Source organism: Xiphophorus maculatus, chromosome 18 (assembly GCF_002775205.1).
Source record: "Xiphophorus maculatus strain JP 163 A chromosome 18, X_maculatus-5.0-male, whole genome shotgun sequence".
Lineage (NCBI taxonomy): Eukaryota > Metazoa > Chordata > Actinopteri > Cyprinodontiformes > Poeciliidae > Xiphophorus > Xiphophorus maculatus.
This window is the reverse complement of record NC_036460.1, coordinates 4,093,381-4,121,073: the sequence shown is the minus strand read 5'-3', so window position 1 is coordinate 4,121,073 and position 27,693 is coordinate 4,093,381. Positions and strand designations below refer to the sequence as shown.

The following is a 27,693-nucleotide window of genomic DNA, read 5'->3' as shown; positions in this document are numbered from 1 at the left end:
TTTTGTAGTTTCAGGTGTTTTTTATTGGCAGAAACTGATTTGGAAACATTTTCTTTTGCCTGATTCTGTTATTTTGTAATTATATCAATTATTTTAATTCCAGTCTCTAAAATATCACAATTTCAACATAACTATATTTTGGTCTGTCTGATGATGTAATTTTTAAATCTTAAATTGTTTTGATGTTTTGATCAGTTACTTTGTTCGTGAGTCGACTTTTTACCAGTTAGTTTTTTACTCTCACTTGCGTGATTTCTTTTTACTTTTGACTGATTAAAGATATGTTGAAGTAGTGCTGCTCTTACTTGAGTGCAGTTTCTGGGTACTCTGCCCACCTCATCGTATTCAGACAGGTTCAAACTAATTTTCTTGTTCTTTTTTAATGTAATCGTACAGCATTAATATGTTAAAAAGTGGAAAAATTGAAAGAAAAGCCCTCAAACCTTTAGAAAACAACTCAGGCGGTGACCACTAGGAGTCCCTTTTTCTCTCTTTAAAAAACACCTTCTAAGTTTTCTCTGCTGTTTCACCAGATGCATCTAAAAGACACTCAAACCTAAAAAAAAAAAAAAAAAAAAAAAAGAAAAAAAAGTCCCCACAGTTGTTTGTGAGCCGTTAGATCAATAAACCCTCCTGTCACGTCTGAAGAACACACACTTCAAGGAATCGCTGCTTTCTAGTGAGGTAAGATTTGATTTAAACCTAAATTTACATTTAAGTGCATTAATATCTAAAATATAAAACGGTAAAAACATAAATGTTGAAACCTGCTTGCTTGTTTCTTTTCTACTTTTTGTCCAACATGAGTCACAAATAGTGTGTTATGGGGTTGTAAAAGAAGGACCATGTTTGAATTTAAATGTTTTTCTGTGTTTTGCTGCAGCTGACGATGCTAGCAGCGCTAACTCTGGCCTCTCTGGGCCTCTTGGCGCGGGCGTCGGACCTCTGCCCGCCCGCCTGCCGCTGCTTCGACAACCTGACCACGGCTGACTGCCGGGACAAAGGCCTGACTCAGATACCGCCGCTACCGGCCGGAACGCTGAAGCTCTTCATCTTGAACAACAAGATCGAGGAAATACCCGAGAACGGGCTGAATGAGCTGCAGGTACGCAGCTGCATGCTGCAGTTTGCTGACACACGCAGCGCGCTGTGGGTTGTTGGTTAAACGCTGCTGCTGTGGCCTCTGAACTGACATGGCAAGCAGAAGCTTTGTGAAACCAGCTGACACACATACAGCCTTGGTAGCAGGAAGTTCACTGATGCTTTCTCAATGTGTTCCATTCAGTTTATCTACACACCAACAACTCTACACAAATGTCATTTTGAGGCAATTAATAAAAAAAGTAATTTCAATTCAATCAAAGATACATTTTCTTGGACAGAGGTGTCCAAAGTGAGGCCAGGGGGCCATTTGTGGCCCTTGGAGTGGTTCTGTGCGGCCCCTAGCCACAATTTAGGAATGGATGAATGAGACTTTCAATGACACATTTATATCTTCTATTGAAAATTTTAGGTGTTTGTATTTCATTAACCCGGTTTCGTTGTTTTGTTTTTTTAGTTAGCATGGCCTCAAATCTGCTCAAAAACAGACCCTGTGTCACAAATGGGCTCCTTAAAGTTAAGGGTTTTCAAAGATAGCTTCATTTTTGTTGCAGGTAATAAACTAAAAATTATGTTTTGACCAACAAGTTAGGAAATTGTTCAACGTTGAAATTATTTTTCTGGCATTTTAATTAAAAATACTTATTAATTTGTTGCCCACCAGGTAGAATTATGTAGCATTTTTAAAAAGTTTGGACACCACTGCCTGCAGGAGGCTGATTTACAACAAAAAAAAGCACACCACACTTTTCAGATTTGTATCACCTTATTTCTTTCTGATGACCAAATCTCCTGAAACTAAGATTAGCTGATTGTTACTTGTGAAAATGTAAAGAAAATGTGTTTTTTGGTTTAATATAAACTTTTAAAGAAAGTTATGCGTTTTCAGTGGCTGTTAAAATCAATCCTGTGTGTTTTGTTGTATTTTTCTTTAATTACAAGAATAAAGTCACAGTATGTTAAGACACAATATTAACAGAAGAAAGTGGTTTTAAAGAGAAAAAGGCTTTGATGGTTATTCAGACATGATGGGACCAGTTCAGCCTCACTGGTTTTCTTTGACATAAACTCAGTTTTGATTATTTGTTTCTGTTACTGATAATAATTTGATGCTCGTTAGTTAAATGTTTATCTTCAGAAGATGCTCAACATTACTCTTTATTTTTTATAGTAGTTCCCATAAAGTTGCGATTTTATTCTCAAATTATGACAACTTTATGATCATACAATTATGACTATTCTTTTATTATTTGACAGTTATATTATTCTTGTATTTGTCGATTTATTATCGTGTTATTACCGTATTCTCGTAATATCACAACTTTATGATTGTGTTGTTACAGCTATTGTTGTATTATTACCATATTACCATGTTATCACAACCTCATTCTCCTGTTATTACAAATTTATTCTCGAATTATCAACTTTATTCTTGTATTGTTACAACTTTTTCCATATTATTAAGACTTTCTTGTAGTATTAAGACTTAACTCTTGTATTATCATGACTATTCTGGTAATATTATGACTTTAATCATATTATTGTGACTTTCTTTGCGTACTTTAACTACTCCCATAATACAGCATTATCCTCGTAATTACGGCTATTCTTGTATTATTACAGATTTATTCTCGTATTACTATATTGTCAAATTATAACAATTTTACTCTTGCATTATTACTTTTTGTTGTAATATTGCATTCTCATCTTACTATGACTTTATTCACATAATTATGATTATTTGAGTAATATTACAACTTTATTCTCATAATATTTTGACTTTACATTCGTAACTTTGCGACTTTATTCTCCTGTTATGACTTTACTGCTCCGACGTTCTAATATCCCAAATGATAAATGTAGAACTTCGTTTTTTGTTGCTGAATGCATCTTTAACCTCCTCTGTGTGACCTCCAGGTCCTGGACCTGACCCAGAACCAGCTCAGTGCCTCTCTGAACCCGGTTTGGCCCGCTATGACCAACCTGACCAAGCTGCTGCTGCGCGACAACGACCTGGCGTCTCTGCATCCGGCCCAGTTCCTGAACTGCCCCGCCCTCGTCTTCTTGGACCTGAGTAAGAACCACATCAAGCATCTGACGCCGGAGTTCCTCTATGGCTTGGCCAATCTGAAGACGCTGCTCCTGAGCCACAACCAGATCGAAACGCTGCAGGCGGAGGTTCTGGACAACGTCGTCGGCCTCACAGAGCTCCACCTGGACTTCAACAGGTTGAGGGAAATAGAGAGCAGCGTCTTCAGGAGCTCCGCCATGTTGAAGAAGTTGGATTTGTCCAACAACCGGATAGTAAAAGTGGAGGATGGGAGTTTCAGAGGAGCGGCTGGTTTGAAACATCTGGATCTGAGTGGAAACCAGCTGGTCACCATTCCAGCCGATTCCTTCTCCTCTCTGACTGAACTGGATCATCTCTATTTGACGAGCAACAACCTGACGGATCTGTCGGACAGATCGCTGTCTGGACTCAACAACCTGACTGATCTGGATCTGAGTCGGAACCAGCTCGCCTCTCTCCCAAATGAAGTCTTCAAAGACCTGGCCAAGCTCAGGTTTCTGGATCTCTACAGGAACCGACTGACAGAACTCCCACCGGATGTTTTCAGGAGTTTGAACAATCTGTCGGATCTGCAGCTGGACGGAAACCAGATCTCAACGCTGCCGCCGGAGGTTTTCGCCGCGTCGCACAAACTTCAAGACCTGCTGCTGTCTCAAAACCACATCCTGGAGCTCCACCCTGCTCTGTTCGCCAACATGCCGTCTCTGCAGAACCTTCAGCTGGCCCACAACGCCCTGACGCTGCTTCCAGAGGGCCTTTTCCACAAGCTCCAGGCGCTCAAAGAGCTTCACCTGCAATACAACCGCATCGCTTTCCTCCACCAGTCGGTCTTTGACGGTTTACCAAAAGTAACCAGAGTGGATCTCTCCAACAACCGTATTTCATCTCTACACTCAGACCAGTTCAGGGAGCTTTCCAGGTTAAAAGACTTGAAACTGGACGGAAACCAGTTGGTTAAGCTTCCCTCAAATCTTTTCACTGCTCTTGGGAAACTTGTGACGCTGGATCTGGGCCACAATAATCTCTCGGAGTTGTCCTCAGACACTTTCAAAGGGTTGATCCACCTTAAGAACCTGATTCTGAGCTTCAACTCGCTCCACAGCGTCCACTACAACGCCTTCCAGGATCTGGGCAGCCTCCACACACTGCTGCTGCAGAACAACAGCTTGGAGAGTTTAACCCCCGAGCTCTTCCACCCGCTGCCAAAGCTCAGGGAGCTGAACCTGGACGGAAACAAGCTGGGTCGCCTCAATCCTCGTCTCTTTCAGAGGCTTAAAGACCTCCAGGAGCTGAGCCTGAAGTCCAACCGGCTCCTGTCTTTAGAGACCAAGACTCTGAAGCCTCTAAAGAAGCTTTCACTCATCTACCTCTCTGATAACATGTGGAACTGTACAAGTGTTGATATTTTCTACTTGTGCAACTGGGTTAAGGTAAATACAGAAAAACTAAACGATAAGCCGGTCTGCTACTTCCGGTCCGAATCAAAGTCGCCCCTCTTCTTACTGGATCACTGCGCTGCCGCTGCGCGCTGCCCGCCTTCGTTTCCTCTACAACTGCTGAGCGTCCTGACGCCTTCTCTCATCGCTGTAGCCCACAGCTTCCTCTGAAGTGGTTCACGCTTCCTGTACGTCCTCTGCCTTTACTCGTCTGCACTCCAAGATCAAACGGCGCAGGCAAGAAAATCTGAGCAAATCCAACTAAAACTCAAAGAACATAACGGCTAAAGCCTCCGTCACATTCAAAGGGCTTTATACGATGGAGCAACTCAAAGAGGCGCACATTAGGGCTTCTGTAGGTAGAAAAAAAAGGAGGAAATCTCAGAAATTTTCTAGAAAAAAAAAAATTTCTCAGTTAAAAAGTTGCACATTTGGGGCGTGCTGCGGTGGCGTAGGGGATAGCACGATGCATGTTTGGAGGCCTTGAGTCGCCGTTGTGGGTTCAACTCCCGGACCCGGCGATGTTTGCCGAAAGTCTTCCCCCCTTTCCTGTCAGCCTACTGTCATATAAGGGGCACTAGAGCCCACAAAAGACCCCCTGGAGGGGTAAAAAAAAAAAAAAATGGCACATTTGCCAAATAAAGTTCTGAATTTTTTAGATTAAACTTGAAAAGTTTAATTTCTCCGCAAGCTTGCTAAAAAAAAAGAAAAACTGAAATTTTCTAGAAAATTCAAAGAAAATTGCTTAAAACAAACAAACAGAAATTCAGATGAATCTAAACTTTGATGTTTTTTATAGATAACTTCTGAGATTAAGTTCCTTGATTTTCTTGGCAAATTTCTGAGTCTTTTCCAAGCAAACTTGTCACTTTTCCAAAAGTGACAGAAATGTCATTTCTAGAGAATTGTGAGATTAATCTAAAAATGTTTTTTTTTTCTAGCAATTGTTTGACTGTTCAAACTCTGAAATTTTCAGGGGCTTTTTGTCCTAGAAAATTTCCAGTTGTCTAGAAAATTACTGGGTGTTTTTGGTTCACACTTCTTGTACGTCCTCTTCCTTCGTTGTCTGAACTCCAAGATCAAAAAGCTGCACAACTTTTAGTTGGATCTGAGCAAATCCGACTAAAACTCAAATGTTCCTCCATTTGTTGTTTCTTTAAAACATTTGTTTTTCTTCAATCTTATGTTCAGCAGTTGGTTTTGATTGTACAGGCTTTTTATTAGCAACATAAAAAGATTAGTTTGTAACTAATAATTTGTGTACCAAATAAACTTGAATAAATGAAACTTCTCGTTTTTTCTCCAATCATCAACCATTTTGTGTCTGCTGATTTAAATCACGACATAAAAATTTAAGGAAATTCGTTAGAAAATGTTATGCCTTTTTCATCATAAATGCCATTAAATGTTTGTTGAAGGTGATGAACTCAGATTAACACAATTAGTTTCCTCTGCAAGCAGCAACAGATGGAAAAAGATTAAATTATTATTGTGAAAAGCTGTACATGTCAGAAACAACTTACCATTCCAGGAAAACTGTTTATCTGCCGTCATCTGTGGCTATGCTAACTAGCCTTAGCATTCACGACGGCCTCTGTGGTGGAGAAAGAGCTGTAGCTTAGCACAAAGCAAGAGTGATGGTGTGAGCAGCGTGTACACACAAGTGATTGACATTACTAAGACCCTCCTCCTGTCCCTTGTTCTATAGACTCCTGCTAATTATTTAATTCATCTATATGTTGCAGGACTAGAATTTGACACCAAAAACCTTGAATTACCGTATATCTAGAAATTGATCTTTTCTGTAAATCTGCATTTTGTTGGGTCAACACTGGACAAAATGTCACCACATTCTTTATTGTTTAATTCAAAAAAATCTTTTTACAGCTCTTTTAAGACCCAACAGACTCAGAAATAAGCCAAACGAACATCCAACCTACTGTCTAGAACTTTGGAAAAAAGTTCAGATATGAATCCATTTGAACAGCAACTGAGTCAATCCACATCCACAAACTGAACCAGATGATCTGTTGTTTCAAACGTAGAAACACTTGTGGTCCTTGAGGTTCCTCAGGTAGGAGAAGCTCTTCCCACACCTGTCGCACATGAACGGTTTCTCCCCGGTGTGGATCTGCTGGTGAGCCTTCAGGCTGTTGCCCTGGTTGAAGCAGCGGCCGCAGATGTCGCAGCTGAACGGCTTTTCGCCCGTGTGGATGCGCTGATGCCTCTTCAGGTTGCCCGTGTTGCCAAAAGATTTCCCGCAGGTGTCACAGCTGAACGGTTTCTCGCCGGTGTGGACCACCTTAAGAGAGAGGAAAGGGAAAGGCGGGTAAATTCAATGTTATGACACAAAATCAGTCATAAAGTCCTGCAAACGGGTGGAAATGAACAAATCTATAATTCTTTTGTTCTTATTTATTTGATGGGAACAGGAACACATTTTAACATAGAATGAATAGTTATGGCTAATTTGCAAAGTTCATCCCTGAAAGCTTTTACATAAATAATATCATATGATATACTGATAGCTTACATGCCATCATCATCATCATGTTGGCTTACACAAGTATGATAGCTAACTTTAAGTTAGCATTAGCTAAAATGCTAATGCTAGCAAAAAGCTAATTTAACTTTCGCTAATCCTCTAATAGTCTAATGTTTTGTTTAGAGCTTGTGCTAATTTTAATGAGCTATCGTTAGCTGTGTTTCCATTGACCTTAGAAATTTGATGAATTTGAATTACAAAAATAAATTCACTTAATGGAATCACGCCAATAAAAAAAAACTTTTTTATAAAAGGTTTTATCGAGGTGGTTTTTCAGCAAAATGTCAAAATTGGTTTATTTCATAAAGCTGCAATGTAGACACTTTTTAATGTCACCTTCATGTAAATCAACAACCAGATGCTACTGCTAATGGAAAAGACAAAGAAGATGACAGGAAGTGGTAGGAGGTTGATGACGCAGCAAGTTTTTTAATGACTTATTGCGTAAACAAACTTATTCATGTCTCATTTTAACTGCATTTGTTATTTAATGGGAAAAACCACAATTGTAAAATTGCGTTATTTTTATATTAGCTAAACATCAACAAAGTTTTGCGCATATTTGTAATGGAAATGCAGCTACTATTAATATCATGACTTCACCAAGAACAAGAGGGATTCGACTGTGCAAACATTTATACATTAATTTTAAATAAAACAAACTTTATAATATTTTTAACGCTTAGTACATTTTTATTTCTGCAGAAGCTGCCAGTGGTGTGTTCGACTGAGTTCTCAGTTTATTCATAAGAAACCCAAATTTTTAGGGAAAAAAAAAGCAGCTTTTGTATCAAATAGATCATCAGTAATCAGTATCCTGCTAAACGACCCAGTGATCCATTTTTTATGCTTACAGCTGTGATGCTTCTGAGCAACATTATATTTAAACCCCTAATATCATGAAAAAAGGAAATCGTAAGTTAATAATTAAAAGTTCCTAGACACTGTTAGCGAAGCCAATAATTATTAACCTAGATTTATATTAACTCTATTAAACATTGGACATTCTGCTGCTTTTTGTACCTTTTTAGGATCAAAAATGAGTTTAGCAGAGAGTGAAATGTTGGTTATTTAATAAGAAAACTTCCCATTCTGCAGAGAAACCCACCTGATGTGATTTCAGGCTGCTTTGCTGCGTGAACAGACGTCCGCAGATCTCGCAGGCGAACGGCCGCTCGCCGCTGTGAGCCTTCAGGTGGATCTTCAGGTAGCTGGACGACTTGAAGCTCTTCCCACAGATCCTGCAGCAGTGAGGTCTCTCCAGCGTGTGCTGCTGCTGGTGTTCCCGCAGCTCCGTGATGGTGCACAGGCGCTGGTCGCAGTGCACACAGCTGCACGGGATGGTCATGGCGTGCGTCTGGGTGTGCTTGCGTAGGGACTCCATGCAAGGCACCACGGTGTTGCATGCGACGCAGGTGAGTTTCCTCTCGTCCAGGTGAAATGTCCGTTGGTGCATCTTCAAGGCGTTCTTCTGGATGAAAGATTTCCCGCAGGTCTCGCAGCTGAAGGGACGCTCCCCGGTGTGCAGTCGCTGGTGGCCCTTCAGCGTGTCCGCCTGGTTGAAGCTTTTGCCGCAGGTGTCGCATTTGTACGGCTTTTCGCCGGTGTGTATGCGCAGGTGGCGCTGCAGGTTACCCGGTATGGTGAAGCCTTTGTCACAGTAGTGGCAGTTGTACAATCGCTCGCCGGTGTGGACCCTCCGGTGCAGCTTCAGGCCGTGAGCTCTGTAAAAACTTTTGCCGCATTGGTCGCAGCAGAACGGACGCACGTCGCCGTGGAGACGCTGGTGGTTCCTCAAGAGCTGCTTCAAGGTGAAACCCTTCCCGCAAACGTCACAAGTGTGAGGCCTCTCATCTGCAAACGGGAAGAAAACCAGAAAAATGTAAGAATACATTGCAAACCCTGAGTTTACTGTTGTTTTCAAAGACGTTTTACAAAACAATAAGCAAGCATTGTAACAGCTGTTTTTTATATCTTGTGTCTTAATTCGGACCTTTTAAAAATGTATTGCTTTCACTATTTCACTACTTTGTCCTTTATTGAGCTCTGGAAATATTTTTTGGTGCCATATTTAATACACAGAACATTAAACATAACGTTAGAGAAAGACGTACAAGTTTCCAACAGTTTCTCTGCATTCCATCATTTAAGTAAAAAAATATTTTAAATACAGGAAAATTTTTCAGTTTTGATATATTTGTCTTCTTTTATTGGGCTTATCGTCTGACTGGCTTAAGTTATCCTGATGTATCTCTGTAGTTGTGCTGCTATAGGCTTAGGCAACCAGAGGACAAACTGACCACTGCTCACTCTGCTACTTTCTCCTACTACTCTCCATTTTTGCATTACGACAACTCTGAACTTGTTTTTTCACTTCATAGAAAATACATCTAGCCTGTTGTTTGGTTTATTGTTTGTGTATTTGCTCTGTCTTCTCGAGCCTTTAAACCAATCTAAACAATTAATTGAACTTGTTTGATTACTCGGTCCAGTTGGATGAGCAGACTCTATTTTTTAAGGCAGCTGAGATCCTTCAATGTGTGCAGCAAGATGTTGGAGACCTTTTATCACAGTGTTGTTGCCGGTGCCATCTTCTTTGCTGCTGTGTGTTGGGGAAGCAGCATCAGAGCCAGCGACTCTAATAGACTAGACAAAATCATCAGGAAAGCTGGCTCTGCACTGGGACTAAGGCTGGAGTCCCTGGAAACTGTGGTGGAGAGGAGGACACTGAAGAAGGTTCTGTCTATTATGGACAATAAACAGCACCCTCTCCACCACACAGTGGACAGACAGCGGAGCACCTTCTCACATAGGCTGCTCCAGCTCCGCTGTCGTAGGGACAGATACAGGAAATCCTTCCTGCCACATGCCATCTCACTGTACAATAAAAGCTAAATCATGGTTCTGCACTAATCAGTCCAATTTTGCACAACTGCACTGTGGCACACTGCTGTACATATATTTACATATACATACTGTATCTGCATTTTTTTTGAATCTTTGCAAGGACTGCTCTAAGCTGCTTTTTATATTGACAGCATGTTATATTTTATTTTTATTTTGTCTACAATTGCTACTCAGTGGTGGTTGTCGTGTGTCTTGTCTCTATGCTGTAACTGCGAAATAATTTCCCTGCTGGGATGAATAAAGTAATTCTGTTCTATTCTATTCTATTCTATTCTATTCTATTCTATTCTATTCTATTCTATTCTATTCTATTCTATTCTATTCTATTCTATTCTATTCTATTCTATTCTATGAATGGATGTACTTGACTTGGAATCTACATGCGTCACTCACTGCATACAAACTGAACTGAGGGGAAACTTGCCCTTGTGAATCAGCATGTGAGCGCTGAGGCTGCGCTGGAAGGAGAAGCCCCGCCCACACTGGGAGCAGACGAAGGGCTTGTCGCTGCTCGCTCCGTGGACGGACTGGTGCGCTTTGAGCTGCAGCAGGTTGCTGAAGGTTTTCTTGCAGAGCCTGCAGCTCAGGGGCGACTCCCTCTGACCCCGGCTCTCCTTCGCCCCTCGCACCCGCGACCTGGGCTTCACCAGGCCTTTAGCTCTGATGGTGTAAACCGAGTCGTCCATCTCCACCTGAAACATGATGGAAGGTTGTGGTTTGTAGCCAAAAATCGTTTGTCATTCATCCAACAGCATAAAATCTCTTTTTCAGCTTTTGTTTCATATCAAAATCAAGGTTTTAGTCTATATTTAAGTTACAAATACAGAGAAATTATCTGTCACAAAGTTTACTATGTGATAAATTGTCAAAGAATTTATTGCGATAAACGAGAATTTTGTTGTTTTAAACCCACTTTTAACTGATGTGATGGTAATAAAGGCATCAGAATGCAAGAACACATTCTCAAAAATCAATAAACTTTTAACACTGGAAGTGGAAAACATTTTAAATATCCAAGATGAACCAACTAAACAACAAACAAAATGGATTATGAAGTCTCTGTAAACAAAATTATCCTTCAAAAAGAAGTTTTAGTTGAGAACAAAACACTTCCTGTAGGTCTCGCTGCCTTTATCATCCAGTGTTTGGTAGATAGAGAAAAACGATGGAAATTATTATATAATTCAAATTATCATGTGATTATTTGATTCATTGCTTATTGTGACACAAAGTATTTGTCTTGTTATAACCAAGCTTTTATAAAAAGTCTATCCGGAGACTTTTACTAAAAAGCCAACTTTGCCTTTACCTACATTTGCTTTTATTTAATTCATTAAGGCGTTTGGAAAGAAAATCTTTTTAATGTAAACCTTTCACATTAATCACAAGCGTTAACGTTAACAGTCCTAGTTAAAACCCACAGCTTCCAGACAAACAGGTTTATGAAGCAGCTGACCGTGTAGTCTGGGCCGTCTTCCTCGGCGGGATCGTTTCGGTTCGGGTCGGAAATGCCCGAGGCCTTCAGGATCTCCTGCTTCAGTAAAACCGACTGGATGCTGTCCTGACCGGAGACAGACTGCAGGTGAGACAGGAAGAATCAGTCACACATAATCCTGATGCGTCACTTTAAATCTGGATCTGGATGCCGAGCAGCTGGAAGGACTTTTGGTTTCACTTTTGAACGTTTGCCATGATGAATAATCTTGGCATTAAAGGATTGTTTCTAATTAGCATCTCAATTCTATTCTGTTCTGCACTAATCAGTCCAATTTCGCACAACTGCACTGTGGCACACTTGCTGTACATATATGTTTCTGCATTTTTGAATCCTTGCAAGGTCTGCTCTAAGCTGCTTTTTATATTGACAGCATGTTATATTTTATTTTTATTTTATCTTGTCTACATTGCTACTCAGTGGTGGATGTCGTGTGTCTTGTCTCTATGCTGCTGTAACTGCAAAATAATTTCCCTGCTGGGATAAATAAAGTAATTCCATTCTATTCTATTCTATTCTAAAAGCTCAAATAATATCTGCACTGCAAAAACAAACTCTTAAGTATTTCTGGTCTACTTTCTTGTGGAAACATCTTGGTACACTTGAAATATGATAAAGCTAATTTACAAGTAACTTTTCAGTAAGAAATGTGAGCTTATTTTAAGTCAATAATATCTTAATATTGTTGAAAAAGTTCTAGATCCACTGGCAGATTATTTCACTTGTAACATGGGAAAAATGTCTTGGCATCAGTGAAATAATCTGCCAGTGGATCTAGAACTTTTTCAACAATAATAAGGAATTATTGATTTAAATCAAGCTCCTTTATCTTGCTGAAAAGTTTAATCATATTTCAAGTGCACTAAGATATTAGCATTAGAAAATAGACCAAAAATATGTTTTATGTTTTTGCAGAGTGAACTATGACCCCAAATCCCAGATGAATTGAGAAAGAGGCTTCATGGATTCAGAGAGAGAAGGAGGAAGTTCAAATCCTTTATTTTCCTACTCCAACATCTCTCCGCGTGGATTTCTAACCATAAAGAGATTTAAATATCGGATTCAAGGCATCTAATCATGGACTTCTTCCCCAATCAACATCCGGGAGAATATCGGGAGTTTTCGGACAGAACTGTCATTTAATAAGGCTTAAATTGATCAACAAAACTCACTACGAGCCATAAATTTACCTCACAAGTTCTGCTTTTCCACAGGTGAATAATAGGCGACCTCCTCACTCCGCTTTCACCTCCAAAAACTAAAACAAAAAAAAGAGCAACATGAGTTACAGACACGTCACAATGTCATGTATGCATAATTCAATAAATAATCAACTAAATGTTTAATAATTAAAACATGAGTGAAGAACATGCTACACGCTACTTTCACTATTAAACAGCCCTGAGTTCAGCCGCTGTTTTTCTTTGGTTTGATGAAATCAAACCTCTAAATAATTATCAATAATTTTATGTTTTCTCTGCTTGATCTCAGTGATTTCATCCTAAACAGGCGGACATTTTTTCAGTCGTCTTTCAACATGCCTGATTAAGAGACAATGTGGATTTTTATTATATTAGAAAGATATTATATTAAATATCTTTCTGACATTATTGATCAATTATATATAAAAATATTGTATAAAAATTTAATTCATTGAGGCCCTTTCTGACCTTTAAATAAAATACTTTTTGCATTCTTTTAGTTGATTAATAACACCTTTGAGCAATAATTAGATTATTTATTGAATTAACATGTTTTATCTATATATTTAAATTTTTATGAAAATGAATGACCTATTTGACTATTTAATGATTTATTGTTGGCACTTTTAACTATCCATGTATTTAGGCGTCATTTTGTGACAGAATTTAAAACAGAGGGTTAAAGGTCATCTGTTATGATTCCTCAAACAGGTTAGGATAAATCTATGTCTATAAACAAACATGTTCCTATTCTTTGCACAAAAAGATAGTGAGATTTTAGTCTGATCAGTTCTGCCTATTTGGAGCTGTTTTAGGGCATCCTGTCACTTTAAATCCAAATAATCTGCTGCTGGCCACGCCCCCCAACTCAACTTTTACACTCACATCACATCAGTTTGCATCTGACTGCAAACTGATTTGCAATTACGCAACTGTACATCTTTAAAAAGCAGAAGTGGAGCCTCCTGCACAACCACCAAAGATGCAGCAAGTGGTTTCTGGATGGTAAGTCAACAACAGAACACTTGTCTCTTCCAGCAGCCATTGTACAGCGCATACCGCAGTAAAACCAGCTGACCAAACATACTGGAACTCAGCTGGGGTTGCTAGGTAACAAGCAGTTCCTGCTGATTTGTGACTTTACATTCTGGAGGTTTTTAAAACGGCTCATTTTCCAGACACCAAAAAATATTTGCTTTTAAATGCTTGGGCTCTGTTTTTAGAAGTAGTAGAAACCCAAATGGAAGTATAAAAGCAAAATGTGAATTTTTCATCATAGGTCCCCCTTTAAGAACTGCCTGCCCTTCTCATATTCAACGTCCTGTAGGAACTGATGGAAACTTTTACTTTGACAATTCAGAAGCAAATATAAGAAGGAACCGTGATATATTTGCTTTGCTGCAGCTGGAAGTGAAGTCGGGCAGAGTGAAGACGGTCGGGCGCTCACCTCTGCACAGATTCCCCGGGGATCCTTCTTCTTCTTCTCTCCTCTCCTCCGTCTGCTCCTCCGTCACTTCCTCCTGGCCTCCCAGCTCTGCGCTTCCCTCCATCACCAGCTTCAGGTCCATCTCCACCTCCCTCAGCCTCGTCTTCAGGTCTTCGATCTCTGCCGCGCCCTGCGACACCTGCAGCACCAGCAGAGCGTCTTAAAATCTGAGCCGCTTAGATTCAGGACGAAAACGGAGGGTAAAAGCTGGCGGCCTACTTCGAGCTGCAGCACCGACGAACTTTCCTCAAACAGCTGGCAGATCTTCTCCACGGCTTCCTGAGCCAGAGACGCCAGGAGGATGTTGAAGTGCATCACCTTCAGGAGAAAAAGCAAACCGCTAAATTCTGTCAAATGACAAAACATCACAACTGAAATGAGTAGATTTAAAAACACAATAACAGAATGATTTGCAGGGACGCAAATCACAACATCTGAGGTTTAGTTTATTGAAAAACAGCTGAATTGACATAAAGTGTTTATTTGTACTGAATTACACTTTTTTACTAACTCTGCACCAGCACAGCTCATTTTAATACACTAATAGCTTCTAGGTCAAACATGTGCAAACAACTTTAATTTGTTCAATCAGTGTAGTTAGGAGTATTATTAATGTAAAATAAATAATAAAGCAACTAAAGCAATAGGTTGACCACAGCAACAAACTTTTTTTCAAATGGGTCAGAAAGTGCAATTAGGAACTCTAAATATAATGTAGAATAAATGGTAAAACACGACGTCGCAAAAACCAAAAAAGTATAATTACTGGTCATAAAACATGTACAATGAAGGATTTTTAGGTATCAATCCGAAACAAAGTAAATATCGGGTCAATAATGCGATACCGATACTTTTTATAACAAATGTCTGACTTTTATGTGTTTTTCTGAGTTTTCCCTTTGAATTTAGACAAAGTTTATAGGTATCTACAAAACACCCTAATGCTATATTAATATGATCTGCGTGCGCTTTCTCCTAAACAACAAAATATTCTAAGAATTGTAATTTGAGAGCAAATTAAAAAAATCTATTGGAAGGTAGATTTGAGAAACTGCAATATAAAAACAAAATATAATTTCGAGAGAGAAACTAAAACTAAAGTATTGATTTTCTTATCAAAATTATAATATATCTTATCAATATTATCTATATTTTGGCGCAACTGCACCAGTACAGCACACTTTAATACAACAATGGCTTTACAAGACTAGGATGATGTACTGCACTGTAATTTCATTACATATAATAAGGCAGAAGCCATATAAGTGTCACAACAAGAAGAATATCTGTGAAAAATTCAACATTAGTTCTGGTTCAGATGCTCCTAGATATACAAAAGGTAGACAGGCCTCGGCGTGTGTGTCCAAATTTGGAATAATCTGGATTATAATTAAACTTAAGTGAATTACAGCCTCATGTTTCCATGCCATTTTGGCGCAAAAATAAATCTAAGTGCAGATAAACCGCCGCATTAAACTCTGAAGCAAACAGCTAGCTGCTGTACTTCTATGATCAGCTGTTTGTCTGGATCCCTGGAAACGGGGAAGCAACCAGAACCAGAACCAGAACCGAAACCAGCGGACTTCCAGCTACCTTCTGATCCAAACAGGACGTCTGTTTATTTTCTGTCCAAGCCGGAGCCTCGTTGGGATCCGAGCTGCCGATAACTTTGTCCATTTCTGACATGGTGGCCGTTACCATGACGTCCAAAATGGCGCAGACTCGCGCCTCTAAATCGGACATGTTGCGGAAATTTACGTGGAGCTCGGTCGGTCCAACAAGTTTCTGTCCGTTTTGTTCAACGTTTATCCAACAGCAGTGCAGAAATGTTGTTGTTAGGGTGGAAACCACGCGTGACACCAAGACGGCTTCTTTTTTCTTCTTCCTGGTTCACGCCCTTCAAAATAAAACACGCGTCACCACAACGTAACGTGTAATGTTGATTTTTGAAAAGTAGAAGCAAAGGAGGGAGTTAAAACTGGATTTTTATGCTACAAATTCAGGCTATGATTTATACTATACAAAAAAGAGAAATTAGAGAGCATGTTATGAAATTTGATTCGTGATTTAGTTTTATTACGAATATTTAAAGCGGAAGCACGGCTACGTCACTACACGAATGGTCAGCGCTCTCTAGAGGACAAATCAAAAACTGCAAGACCAAAATTTTTTTAAAATCTAGTTCGTTAAATAGATGTGTATAACTATTGCTCGTCTGTTTTTTCTTTCTTTCTTTAGATCAGTAAATGTTGTGCTGCTTTTTATTTTATATATTTTTAGCCTACTTCATGTTCGTAGGACTATACATTTAAATAACTAAATAACATTTTTACTCAGAAATTGCTTCGTACAGTCAGTCATGCTATGTTTAATATTAATTCAGTTCAAAAATATTATTTTAATCCCAAAGATAAATTAAATATTGCCTTATCATCCAGCCAGGATCCTATAGCAGTCTGACTCGCACTGAATCTGGAGAGGCCTCTGACTGAACATTGCTGATTTCTCATGGATGCCAGCAGCTCAATATTCAGGGAGCAGAGATGAAATTTCACAGCAACGTGTCCTGGATGACACCATCAACTGTTCTCTACTAATCCACCTCCTTTGCTCTTGTTTGAATGCAGAGCAGGTGCTGTCATGTACATTTGTTATTCTTTTCTACTGTATCAGAAAAGAAAGTAGCACAATTTGTTTTTACAAATGTGAAACTGTTTTTACCTGTATTCAGTTGAAATGAACCTTAAATAAACTATAGATCTAAATTAGATCTACTATGTAAGACTGGCAAATTGACCTCTTTTCAGCAGATTTTGTTTTGGTTACTTAATTCACAGAGGGGGGAAAAATAAAACAGCATTACATTAATAAACTGAGTGTTTGCTGCCATCCAATGGTCAAAGGCAGTAACTACAGGGAGTTCAATTCCGTTTTTCTGTGTGCAGCGCAGAGCTGCAACAAAATTTATCTGAAGGGATACTAAAAACAAACCGACCCGGTCCATATCCAAGTATGTCAGTGTAAATTATTCTCTTAACATCAAAAAACTGTAGATTTTTTTACTCTTCATTTGAGATTACCACACATTTCAACTTGCTTAAAGAAACAGTATTTAGTGTTTTCCAGGCACGTTGTGCTGTAAAATGGCACCCTGTTACCTTCAGTTGTTGTAAAAATGCTACATATGTCTAACATGACAAAAAAAATTTACTTTGGAATTTAACACCTTGAAATTGGGCCTCTGTCTCTTTAAGAAACTCCTGCTCTTTCTGAAACTCCGCCTTCAGGAAGTTGTGACAACTATAAACCCTTTTACGTTTCACCAGCATCGCTCTGAGAAGTAGCTCCTATAATGAGCTCAGCTGATGTACCCCCATGTGTTTGGTAATTGATTCTGACTAGTCTGAAGGAGCCGAGTGGGGGAAGGTGCTCTGTGAGGCAGAAGCTCTGGAGCTTGGAAACTGCAGCTCAGAGGAGGAGCTGTGCCTCAAAGGTGGAGCTAGGGCCACCCAGACGTTTTGCATTGCTGACTGGTTGCCATGGAGATTCAAGGATTTTTCAAACATGCATGAAAGAATCAAGGCAACACTACAGGTGTGTTTTTAATGAGGGAATAATTTTATAGCATGATATGAAGCTCACAAAAGTAAATTTTACATAATACTGTCCCTTTAAAGAAACTGAAATCCACCATAAAGCAACATTAGAAGTTCTTGAAAGCTGAAGTGACCAATACTTGTCAAAAAAGCTTTTTATTTCTCACATCCATCCATCCATCCTATTTCTCACTGCAGTTATGTTTCCTGAGTAACCTGGAGTCTGAAAAGCCGAGCCCACAGCTGCTGCAGGAGTATGGCCTCTCTCCTGTGTGGACCTGCATGTGGAACTTGACATGTCCGAGCTGCCGGAACCGAGTCCCACACACCTCGCACTCATAGGGTTTCTCCCCCGTGTGGACACGGCGGTGTCGCAGGTAGTTGGTGTAGATACGGAAGTCCTTGCCGCACTGCTTGCACTTGTGCGGTTTCTCTCCAGAGTGCTGCAGCCTGTGGGACTTGAGCGCCTGGCGGATGACGAACCGCTTCCCACAGACATCGCACGCAAACGGCCTCTCCCCGGAGTGGATCCTCCGGTGGTACTCGTAGGTGGCTTTGTAGAAAAACGACTTGTCACATTGGTCGCAGGCATACTGTGCGGCGCCGCCAGCATGGATCAGCTCGTGCCTCTGCAGCGAAGCAGCTGAGTCAAAGCCTTTGCGGCAGGTGCCACAGCTGAACGCCGTCATGTCCAGCATGGTTTTGTCCCGCCGGTAGATCACCCTGCGCTCGCCTCTCTCCTGACCTCGCCTCTTTGACGCCTGCTTCTTCTCGTGTGCGGCTTTCTGATGTTTCTTCAGCTGGCAGTTGTACAGGAACGTCTTCCCGCAGAGGTCGCACATGAATGCCTTGGCAGCGCCGTGGAGCAGCATGTGCGCCTTCAGCTTGTTGTCCTGCATGAAGGGCCTCCCGCATACCTTGCATGCGAATGGTTTCTCACCTGTGTGAATGCGGATGTGCCTCTGGAGGTTCTGTCGTAGGGTGAATCCCGCCCCACACGTCTCGCAGGTGAACACCTTCCCCCTGTGGACTGCCTGATGCGTCCGGAGTGACCGCCTGCTGGAGAAGGTTTTGCCGCATGCTGTGCAGGTGAAGGGATGCTCACCAGTGTGGACACTACGGTGGCACTGCAGGCTGACGGCGCATCTGAAACTCTCCCCGCACTCTGAACACTTGTGTGGTTTCTCTGCCAGGTGTACCGCCTGATGTGCCTGCAGGTTGTGCTTGGTTTTGAAGGCCTTCCCACAGGTCCCGCAGCTAAACGGTCGGAGGTCTGAGTGGACCAGCTGATGTGTCTTCAGATTCATCTTTGTCTTGAACGACTTCTCACAGCGCTGGCACTGGAAGCTAGCGTGTTTCTTCTCTTCGTGTCGCAGCAGGTGTTGCTCCAAAGTCTCTGCAGTCCTGAACTTCCTGGGGCAGCGGTCGCAGGCGAACGGCCGCTGCTCCTTGTGAGTGTTCTTGTGCTTTGCCAGGTGAAACCGACGGCTAAACCTCTTCTTGCAGAGCTCACACACAAACTCCTTTCCTTTAGGCTTCAGCGCTGCTTCCTGCGTCTTCTGGGATTCAGAGTTTTCCAGTTCAGGGATTTTTGGAGCAGCTAAATCCTCAGCAGTGTCTAAACAGAGAAAAAAACATTTTAACTGCTAATATTACAATGTACATGACTCAGAGTGTCATTCAGAAAACTTGCTAAGCTCTGTAAAGATAAATCTGACCTTCTTCAGCAGAAGGAGACGAAGGCATCTGCATCGTCTCTCCAATGTCTGAAACAGAAATTAGAAACAGAAGAAGAAGAGCTGGGATCAGATTGAAAGAATGCAGAGTTCAGTTTTTCTGTTTCATGAAAACTCACCTTCCACCTCTGCAGAGGCTGCAGGAGGATTTCCATCGTCCATCTTTTTGTTCAGTCTAATAAGCGGCTTCTTGGGGAACACCGTGCTGCTCTGTTCCAGCAGCACCGGACCGCCGTTCAGCACGTTCTCCCGCCACAGCCGGGCGTTTTCCAAACCTTCAGCTGCGCTCTTCAGTTCGGCCTCCAGCTGTGCGTTTAGTTTGCGGTTTTCAGCGAGAAGCGACGAGGAGAGCTGCGAGAAAATGCTGCTGATCTTCCTGGCTGCCTCGCTGATCAACATGGCAGCAACATCCGGCTACAGGGAACAAAACGAAGGAAATTCAAACGGTGTTATCAAGTAAATATATCCGATGTTGTCATTTAATAGAAATACTATTTAACTGAAATAAACACGAGAATTTAGGACAACCCAGTTCTGTCTGTGGAAATAATTACTAACAAAAATGTTTCTGGAGAAAATTTTGGCATATAAATACTAAAACTGATTTAAAACAAACCAGAAATACTATCTTCTAAAACTGCACCTTCTATAGAAGCAGCATGTTAGAATAGCTCTGATTTATTATTTCTTAGACTTTTATTTTTTCCCGTTAAACTGCTGCATGTTTGTAAAACCTTTCCTCTGGTTTTCTTTGCAGTGCATCTGGAAGGATTGTTGCTCTCACTTTTGGACAGTTACCGAGGCAACATGACACTGGTTTTACAACAACGTCTTCAGTCAGAGGCTTCTCCCTACTAGTTGCGAAACTGACTGCTACCACAAATCCTTCCTGCTCACAACTCTTTGACGATACTTGGATTAAGACTTACGACAGCATTTAATTTTCCTTTGGGATAAATTAAGCATTTGGGGTTTGTAGTCAGTTGAATGTGCTTCATCATCTGCTAGCAGACTACAATAAACACCAGAAAACATTCAATGAAATACAGTTTTTTTAAGTCATTTTAAATGTGTGGCATACTTATTGTTCAATAAAGATTTTTTTAAAAACAAAAAACTTAAGGATTCATTTACTTACCTTTGTAACCAGATAAAATGATTTTCCGCAGTTGCGCTTTAAAATTCAGTCTTACTTTCCCTAAATACTTCAGAAAACTCCGATATCAGCTGTCAATAAAACTTTTTTTAAGCAATAAAGGAATAAATATCTCGGTTTGTGCCGCTTTTGTTGAACACAATCCGCCATCTTTGTTATGGCGCCGTTCCGTTACCGCTCTGGGTTTCGTCCCGACGACACAATCTCCCCCAGAAAACAGCGTCTCTGATCCGGGTGTATAAGAACCGTGAACCCACCTGGCCTCTCAGAGTCCGCCTCGTTTTATCGGTTCCTTTGTCTGAAACTCCGAGAACATCGACCGCTGTCATTATGAGCGTCTCTAAAATGGATTTCACTTCGGAATAAAACACGGAGCTATCAGCCATTTTAAACTTTTTTTTTATGGCTGTCGAGGCAGCAGCGTTCTTCCGGAAATGGAATCAACTTCCGTGGAGATTTTCAAAAATAAAACTCGAAGCATATTTTCCGTTTCAACTGTTTATTTGCAATGTACTGTACACGGAGAAAGAAATATATTTACCGTCATGTTAAAGAGAATTATTCACTACAAATTATGTAGATCTTCAAGTTCGCTTCTGCAAAAATAATTTTGGTTAGTAATGGATTAGGAAAATAAATTACAGTTTAAAGGAAACAGATCCACAGTTTCTTCAAATAAAACAGCTTTAAATGCCACTCCGGGCCATCTGTAGGTTTATTTTAACTGACAATTTGTGATCAGTCCCCTGCACATGAACTGTCATGACAAATGCATTACAGAAATGAACAAACACGCTACACAGGATCAACAAACATCCCTTTAACTCTATGAAACTACAAATTTAAAGCATATTTTGTATTAAAAGACAGCAAATCATTCCAGTTTAATCATATGAGTTGGGCCGTCGCAGCTGTGCTTCTTGAGCTGCCGTGAATCGGAGAAGCCATGGCCGCACTGCTGACAGGAGTACAGCTTCTGGCCCGTGTGAACCTGCAGGTGGGATTTCAGCTGATTGGATTGGTGGAACTTCTTCTGACAGTAGCTGCATTCGAAAGGTTTTACCCCGCTGTGGATCCTCAGGTGGCGGTAGAAGTTTCCATCCGTCCTGAACTCCTTATCGCACTGGTCACATTTGTAGGGCTTTTCGCCCGTGTGGATCCGCTCGTGCTGCTTCAGGCTGGCGCCATGGAAGAAGCTCTTCCCGCAGATGTCGCACACAAAGGGCTTGTCTCCCGAGTGGCTGCGCTGGTGGTAGCTGAAGGAGTACTTGTTGTGGAAGTCCTTCCCGCAGATGCCACAGTGGAACTCCTTGTGCTCGCTGTGGCCCTTCTCGTGGAGCTTGAGCGACGAAGCGGCACTGAAACCCTTCAGGCACGTTTTGCAGCTGAACGGTTTCACCAGCGGCTTCGGCCTCCGGTTCTGGAGGACGCCGTCTGACGCATGGGAGTTGTCGGCGTGGACATACCGCTGATGCATCTGCAGCCTGCAGTTGAAGAGGAAAGTCTTTCCGCAGAGGTCGCACATGAAGGGTTTCCTGGCGCCGTGGACGAGCATGTGCGACTTTAGCTTGTTGTTGTCAGAGAAGCTCTTCCCGCAGTCCTTGCAAGTGAACGGTTTCTCGCCAGTGTGGATGCGCAGGTGCCTCTTCAGGTTGTTGTTGAGGTTGAACCTTGCTCCACAAATGTGACACGTGAAGGGTTTCTCCCCGGTGTGGATGACCTTATGTCTTTTCAGAGCGGTGCCGGTTCTGTAGGAGCGGTTGCACTCGTCGCAGACAAACGGGCTGTCGCCGGTGTGCTTCCTCTTGTGCACCGTCAGCGAGTGGGCGTACTTAAAGGACTCTTCACACATGTTGCATTTGTACTTCTTGGCATTTGTGTGGACCATCTGGTGGAAGCGCAAGGTGTCCTTGCTTTTAAACTCCTTCCCACACGTGGCGCAGCTGAACGGTCTCTCCTCTGAGTGCACGGCCATGTGGGCCCTCAGCTGCACCGCTGTCTTGCAGGTTTTCTCGCAGTGCTGGCACTTCAGCTGCAGCTTCCATTTTTCGTGGCGCAGGAGGTGGTTTTCCAGTGACTGCTGTGCCCTGAATGATTTGCCGCACTGATCGCAGGGGAACGGTTTCGGCAGTTTGGACGTCTGGTGGCGCTTGAGGTGGTTCTGGAGCGACTCCTCCTTCCTGTAGGACCTCTTGCACTGCGGACACGGGAATGGCAGCAGGTCCTTCGTTGAGTCGTGACTCAGAAGGTGATTCTCCAGATCTTCCCTGTCTGGGAAACTTTTGCTGCACTGCTCACAGGGAAAGGGCTTTTTGTGTACATTCAGGTGTTTCTTCAGGTCACTTTTCCAGTGAAAGCCGGTGTCACAATACTCGCAGAAGAAGCGCTTTCCTGCTTGAGAGGAGGTTCTCCTCAGGCTTCTTCCCTGAGCTTCACCTGGCTGGACCTGTGCCTCCTCTGTTGAGTTGTTGGATGAAACTGAAAGTGAAATAGAAAGAAATTAGTGGTGAATGTTATCTATTCGACCCCTGAAGCTAACAAAGTCATACCCTTTTCAGTTTTATCAGCCTTCCTCCTCCTGCGCTGCATTACTCCAGAAGGTTCCTCCTCTAAAGAATTCTGTGGCATCTGAAAAGAGATTTGAAGTTTGAAAACTTTTTGGTCCCAAATCAAAACATCCAAAAAATTTTAATTGTCCTTACAGACAGTATCAGCTAGTGGTGCAGATATTTTCTAAATTTTGTGTGATCAGCTGATATTTACTTGGAAAAACCGATATTCTCTTCCAAAGCAATGCAATCAGCCAATGTCTGTTTTTGTTAGCAGTTAGAAACCCAATTTAGCACCGTGATCGCTATATTTAGCAACTTTTATAACAAAAAAAAAATTACAGCTGCCTATGAATATCAAAAATCTGTGAATATTTGAGACCTCAAGCGACTTTTCACATCTCTCTACCAACAACAACAACAAAAACAGATAAATGCAGCATCATTTTTCTGTGTTACTGGAGATTTTGGTGAAGTGAACTCTGGTGCGGCTCGAATATAGATGTGAAAAAGTGTTTAGTTTGCAGCTTTGCAAAACAAACCAATTCCAATATGGCCAAAAATAACCACCTCATCCAAGCGCAAGAACCTTTTATTGAAAAACAATAAATTTTTTCTAAATTGGCTTGTACTGGTTTGTACAAACCAGTAAAATAAAAATAAATTCATTAGGTGAATTTATTTTCATAATTAGAATTGTGCAATGGAAACACCACAGTGTGAAAGCGAATCACAGCACCTGAAAATGTAACAAATGCTGCAATTTTGTTCACAATCCAAGAGAGTCCACCGACTATCTGACGGGAAACTTGCTGCCTTTTGCTTTCTAGATTATTCTGGATGTACGTTATAAACTTCCACACCGCTGGTTTCACTGACTTTTAGTCCACTTGTTTGTTCCTAACTTTCCATTGATCTGTATGTTAAACGAAGAGCCTTAAAATGACATTCAAAATCTCTCTTAAATCTAATTTTTTAATTATTTTGGGCTCAAATAACCACATTTATAAGAAGAGGATTTGGGTCATTTTGTTTCAAAATCCCTTAATAAATGAAATAAAAGCAAATTTAGATAAAACAAAATTGGCTTTTCATTAAAAGTCTCCCGATAGACGTGGTTCTACTTTTTATAAGTCTGGTTATAACAAAACCAATAAGAAATAAATCAATTAATCGCATGATAAATTGAAGCAAACTCAATCATTTTCATTTGTATGATTTATTGTTTTTCTACCAAAAACTGGATGATAAAAGTTTTCAGTCTGGTGTTTTGGTCTCAACTAGCCGTTTTTTTAAGGACAATTTTGTTTACTTTGAGACTTTGATTCATTTTATTTGTTGTTTTGTTTATTTAAATTTGATATTTATAATGTCTTCCAGTTTCAGTGTTAAATGTCCATGAAAATGTAAAGTTTATTCATCTTTTTCAGAATGTGTTCTTGCATCATATTACTTGAAAATTGTCTCTAAACGTCAATATGATCGCATTAACTTCTGGGACAATTTATCATCTAGTAAAGTTTATCATGACAGATCTAGTCACACTTTTTTTTTTCCAAGAGTTTTCGCGGCGCTAGTGGCTCATATTTTTTGCTACAGTAGGCAGACAGGAAAGAGGGCGAGGAGAGGGGGGAGGACATGCAGCAAAGGTCGCCGGGACCGGGAGTCGAACCCGCGATGTCCGCGTCGAGGACTAAGGCCTCCAAACGTGGGGCGTGCTAACCCCCTGTGCCACCACAGCATGCCCCAGAACTAGTCATACTTAACGTTTTTTGACATGTTGGTAATAATTTTATCCTGGTAAAAAATAAAAAGCGGCTGTATATCATTCTTGAATTGCAGTCAGGGCCGCACAAAATCAGTCCAAGGGCCTCAAATGGCCCCTGCGCCACATTTTGGGCATCCTGCTGTACTCCATCTTGTCCCCTCACCTTTTCCTCAGTGCAGTAGAGACCGCTGGCGCTGCTGGAGTCGGGGCTGGCGGCATCCTGCGGCGTCAACTCAGGTTTCAGCTCCAGCTCATCCGTCAAAGTCTGGGCGAAGACTTCGTTGGCCCCGACCAGCAGCGCCGCGGCTGCGGAGGGAATCGTGCCGACAAACACCATCTGAGCCTCCGCAGGAGCCGAGACGGCTGCGGACCGATCCGGGGAGGAGGTGACGAAATCTGCGGTTCCTGAGGTCACAGGAAGGTCATTCTGGTCCGGTTCTGGAGACGGCACGCTGCTGGAGCCGACCGGCGCCGATCCATCTGGAATCACAGACAGCAGGGAAACTTTAGATGTGAACTGCTAAACATTTAGGTTAATCACTGATGAAATCGATTACTAAATTAGGTGATAATTGATTGATCCTGTCATTTCAGCTCCGGTTAGTACACAGGCTTCATTGTATCTGATGTTATTTTCTATTTGTAGAGGTGAAGTAAATGAACAGTGAACATATATGACCTACTGTAAGAATTGGTTTCTAATTTTCTTTTAAAATATTGTAATCTAGAATTTAGATTGTTTTTTTTTCCTTTTTACTTGAACATAATTTTTGTAGTTTTTTTCCCCTTAAAGAAAAATAACAAAAAACAATACTTAAAAAAATTTTTTGACTCTTGGTTGTTTGCTGTCGCAATGAAAGGAAAATACTTTTAATAGTGAAAATGTCTTAAAAACTGTTTCTTCATTTCGACTCTTTTGGTCGGTTGCTCCAGTAATGACAAAAAAAAAAAAACTTTTAATAGTCAAAACAGCTTAATACAAAAACACAATTTGTAAAATGTTGTTTTTGCATATTTTTTATGCTCCCCTCCAGGAAAAGCACTTTAATCTAGATTTTAGGAAGGAAAAGAAAACTTGGTCAACTTATAGGTCTTCAAAAAACAAAACAAAAACAAAAAAGGTTTTCGCTTGTTCTTTAGGTTTTCTGTAGGTTTCATAAGGCTTAAGTTGAAAAAGATTAATAAAAATGTCTCTTCTGCCTACATTTGTTATCTTGCTGGACCAGGCGATATTGCCAAAAGCTGATAGAAGAATATATTTGTTTAAATACCTCGACAACAATATTACGGACAATATTCCACATTTTCTGTTCTTTTTCCCCTTCTCTTTTTTTCAAAATTGTATTTAGCCAAAGTCTATTTAAGTAGTTGTTTTTTTTAGCAACTCTTAAGTATTTTTTTTAATTGTTTTTAGTTTTTTTGTTGAGTAAAAGTAAGTTGAATGAGTCCTTCTCTTAAGTTGTAATTTTTTGCTACTCTAACCACTTTTCTTATATAATTGAAACATAAAATATTGTTTTTCCATGATGATTAAACCAAAGCAGGAACCTACTGACTACAGAAGAGTCTCACCGGTTGCTGGTCCGTCCTCCAGCTGCTGTTCTGGTCCGTCCTGGTGGGTTTTCCCGGGGGCCTCGCTTATGGTCTTCAGCTCCTGTTCCAGCAGCTCCATGTCTCGGCCCAGTTGACCCACTCTGGCCTCCAGCTCCTGCTCCAGCCGCCCGGCTTTCCTCTGCAGTACGTCCTCCAGCTGCTCCACTTTGGTCCGCAGAGCCTCGTTCTCCTCCCAAAGCTCGGCGAACACCTTCTGGATCTGATCGACCAGGAACCGCTCGATCTCCTGGATCTCACCGAGCTTCGTTTCGTCCCAGTCCGAGTTCCGAGTCTCTCCGAGCCACACGTCCCTGAACACGGACACGGCCGCCCGGAGAGCCACTTCCACCGCGGACGCTAACTCTCTTCCGAAGCGTGCCTCCATTTTGTTTGTTTTTTTTAAATATGAGTATTCAAAGCTCGACTCGTTGGATTCAAGCGCATATTTTAACTAAAATACGAACTTTAAATCGGTTTTGAGTGAACTTCAAACAACAAAACAGCCTCTGTTTTTAGCTAACACCAACGGTCGGCTCTCTAAATGATAACCTGTGTGACAGTGAAACAGCTCCGAACTACATTTCCGCTTCCGCTTCGTTGATGACGAGGCACAATTAGGGCGCACTACTGCCACCTGCCGGACACATTTATCTCCGCAATTTGAGAAGGACCAAAAACGGACATAATTGAAAGTAAAAGCAGAAATGCATATATTTTGTTTTCTTTTTAATATGAATGGTTTTTTTTAATATGTTTTCGTCAAAATATGTGCATATTAAGTTTTTCCTTTTCCTCATATATGCATTTTCAACGTGAGAAATTTACTTGTTTTTCCATTGTTGTCAAGAAATGTATAGATTTAGTTTTTCCTTTTCCTTGCACATGCATTTTTGTCAAGAAATGTATTTTGTATTTCCTTTTTTCATCAACAATTTTATATTTTGCATTTTTGTGAAGAAATTTATATATATTGTATTTCCTTTTCCTTACATTCGTTTTTGTCAAGAAATATATATGTTTTGAGTATATTTTAGAGAAATTCGACAATTTCA

The 27,693-nt window shown here is 41.0% G+C and overlaps 3 protein-coding genes across 4 annotated transcripts; 1 reads left to right on the top strand and 2 right to left on the bottom strand.

Moving 5' to 3' along the window:
• The first annotated feature begins 596 nt into the window (after nucleotides 1–596).
• Nucleotides 597–5,107, top strand: LOC102229118 (insulin-like growth factor-binding protein complex acid labile subunit). Its single transcript, XM_005813245.3, has 3 exons — nucleotides 597–684; nucleotides 884–1,105; nucleotides 3,019–5,107. Exons 2-3 carry the CDS (start codon nucleotides 890–892, stop codon nucleotides 4,777–4,779), a joined length of 1,977 nt encoding a protein of 658 aa, XP_005813302.3. The 5' UTR covers nucleotides 597–684; nucleotides 884–889; the 3' UTR covers nucleotides 4,780–5,107.
• A 1,337-nt stretch (nucleotides 5,108–6,444) lies between these two features.
• LOC102229377 (zinc finger protein 208-like) lies at nucleotides 6,445–27,332 on the bottom strand. The gene is made up of 15 exons (XM_014474179.2): nucleotides 26,621–27,332; nucleotides 25,212–25,528; nucleotides 23,281–23,359; nucleotides 21,609–23,209; nucleotides 19,695–19,989; nucleotides 19,558–19,605; nucleotides 18,056–19,457; nucleotides 15,837–16,128; nucleotides 14,463–14,561; nucleotides 14,205–14,382; nucleotides 12,746–12,813; nucleotides 11,517–11,636; nucleotides 10,485–10,752; nucleotides 8,262–9,007; nucleotides 6,445–6,910 (listed from the first exon to the last, which is right to left on the bottom strand). The coding sequence occupies exons 1-15, from the start codon at nucleotides 27,024–27,026 to the stop codon at nucleotides 6,644–6,646; spliced, it is 6,186 nt and encodes a 2,061-aa protein (XP_014329665.2). The 5' UTR covers nucleotides 27,027–27,332; the 3' UTR covers nucleotides 6,445–6,643.
• LOC106700102 (gastrula zinc finger protein XlCGF57.1-like) lies at nucleotides 17,848–21,146 on the bottom strand. 2 transcript variants are annotated; one of them, XM_023351354.1, is made up of 4 exons: nucleotides 20,714–21,146; nucleotides 19,695–19,989; nucleotides 19,558–19,605; nucleotides 17,848–19,457 (listed from the first exon to the last, which is right to left on the bottom strand). In XM_023351354.1, exons 2-4 carry the CDS (start codon nucleotides 19,972–19,974, stop codon nucleotides 18,022–18,024), a joined length of 1,764 nt encoding a protein of 587 aa, XP_023207122.1. In that variant the 5' UTR covers nucleotides 19,975–19,989; nucleotides 20,714–21,146; the 3' UTR covers nucleotides 17,848–18,021. The 2 variants fall into 2 exon arrangements, with proteins under 2 accessions (XP_023207122.1, XP_014329666.2); XM_014474180.2 differs by having other exon boundaries at nucleotides 20,989–21,146.
• Nucleotides 27,333–27,693: the final 361 nt, after the last annotated feature.